The sequence below is a fragment of the Anneissia japonica genome, unplaced genomic scaffold (genome assembly GCF_011630105.1).
Source record: "Anneissia japonica isolate Jap-2015-1 unplaced genomic scaffold, ASM1163010v1 scaffold288189_len579620_cov203, whole genome shotgun sequence".
Classification (NCBI taxonomy): Eukaryota; Metazoa; Echinodermata; class Crinoidea; order Comatulida; family Comatulidae; genus Anneissia; species Anneissia japonica.
In genome coordinates, this window is record NW_022730403.1 from 52466 (window position 1) to 54113 (window position 1648).

Sequence of the window (1648 nt, forward strand, 5' to 3'; positions counted from 1 at the left end):
GCAAAGATGGACCAACTACTGTATGTGAAATACTGGCCAAAAGATAGATTGCTGTTGGCACATAGAAAAATTGTTAGATTATCACTCCAGCCTGCATTACAAATTTGGGAAATATTGTTCAGGGAATAAAAAAATTTTTATTTGCCGCATCATTTATTTAAACAACTTAAAAAAACAATGCAATTTCGTGACTGGAAATACATTTTCTCTAAAAAAACAGTAAAATTAAAAGTGTTTTTATACAATATTTACAATATTCTTGCCAAATAAAAACAGTCCCTCCCTCACCATTAAAAAGCAATATTCTATTGTTCCGATTGAAAAAAAAAAAAAAATTGCCGGCCCCTTATCACCTTTTTTTTTTTTTTTTTTTTTTTTAAAAGAGTGATAATCAAATAAATTTTTCTATGTGTCCTAAAATGTAAAGATTTAAGGCTCCCTTTTAATCTTTATTACAGAAAATAACATTGAGATGTATTACTGATACCAAAAACATAAAATTACGAAGGTGAAATATTTATTAGATTTATAGTTATATTATTTGTGTTTTGCACAATATAATTGAAACTGTTATTGCAATGCGATTACCATAGACTGCTGTTTAAAATATAGATTTTAGACTCCCTTTTATATTTATTTCTAAAAAATAACAAGTTAATATTCATTAAATTCAGTACAATGTGGACCTTTTCCGATGATAGCAGGGGATTGGGTGGGGGAATGCTGCCGGCCCGCGCACGCCCCTTAAAAAAAATTGTTAATCGCCGGGCGTCTGGAAAGCAAAAAAATCGTGGGGCATACCCTGTACCCCCTACTACAGGTAGAGTTGTCTCACGATCGGTCGCCCTTTCGCCACCCCCACCCCCTTTTTCGGACATCTGGATTCGCCCCTGTATAGAATATACCAACAACCCACTCCCAGTATGCAATTAATGGATTGGCAAGCATCATATCCCTTTATTCAAGATTTATTCAGCAGCAACATTATTTTCTTTCTCTATGGCAGCAACATAAAAAGGATTTAAAACAGCAAGTACTTTAATCCTTGTCGGTGCCTATAATAGATCAATAAGCGGTCATAATTTGCATAATAATGAGGTACTAGAAAGGTCACTAAAAGTCGTCGGTCGGTGTGGTTACCAATGACGCTTGCCTCAGTTTTTACACGCTCGAGTAATTTACCAAAAAGTAATACTTGGTTGGATCTTGATTTCTCGAAGAAACATTTAAACTGTATTTCACCATTGATTAGGAATTGACTATGTTCAAGATTTATCAAGGGTTATTAGACCTAGTGTTTCAAACATGAGAGCTGAAGTGGACTTTCCATCAAGTTTACGCTCTACGGTTTACTGTCAAAGTTTACCCGTTCCACTTGTTAGGCAGAGACCAAGTTCGGTCGGATTTCGTGGGTGAGTGTAGACCATGGTGTAGACAAAGTACAGTAAAGAGTGCGGTAGCTTAGAACAGACTTCGGCTAGCCAGTGAACTTACGAATTATGTACCATAGCGCGGCTACAAACGGTACTTTAATTAACATATTTGTATAAAGTTTACTATAGTTTAAATTGCAGTGACTGTAAAAGTATGAAGTATTTATTATTAGTATTCAGCAGGGACGTAGCCAGGATTTTGAAAGGGGGAGGGG

At 35.5% G+C, this 1648-nt stretch overlaps 1 protein-coding gene across 1 annotated transcript in view; it reads left to right on the forward strand.

Moving 5' to 3' along the window:
* The first annotated feature begins 1139 nt into the window (after positions 1-1139).
* LOC117114920 overlaps positions 1140-1648 on the forward strand; it is a 6820-nt gene continuing 6311 nt past the window's right edge. The window contains exon 1 of the mRNA XM_033258538.1: positions 1140-1412. Coding sequence (XP_033114429.1) covers positions 1306-1412 — 107 coding nt within the window. The 5' untranslated portion in view covers positions 1140-1305. The remainder of the gene's footprint in view (positions 1413-1648) is intronic.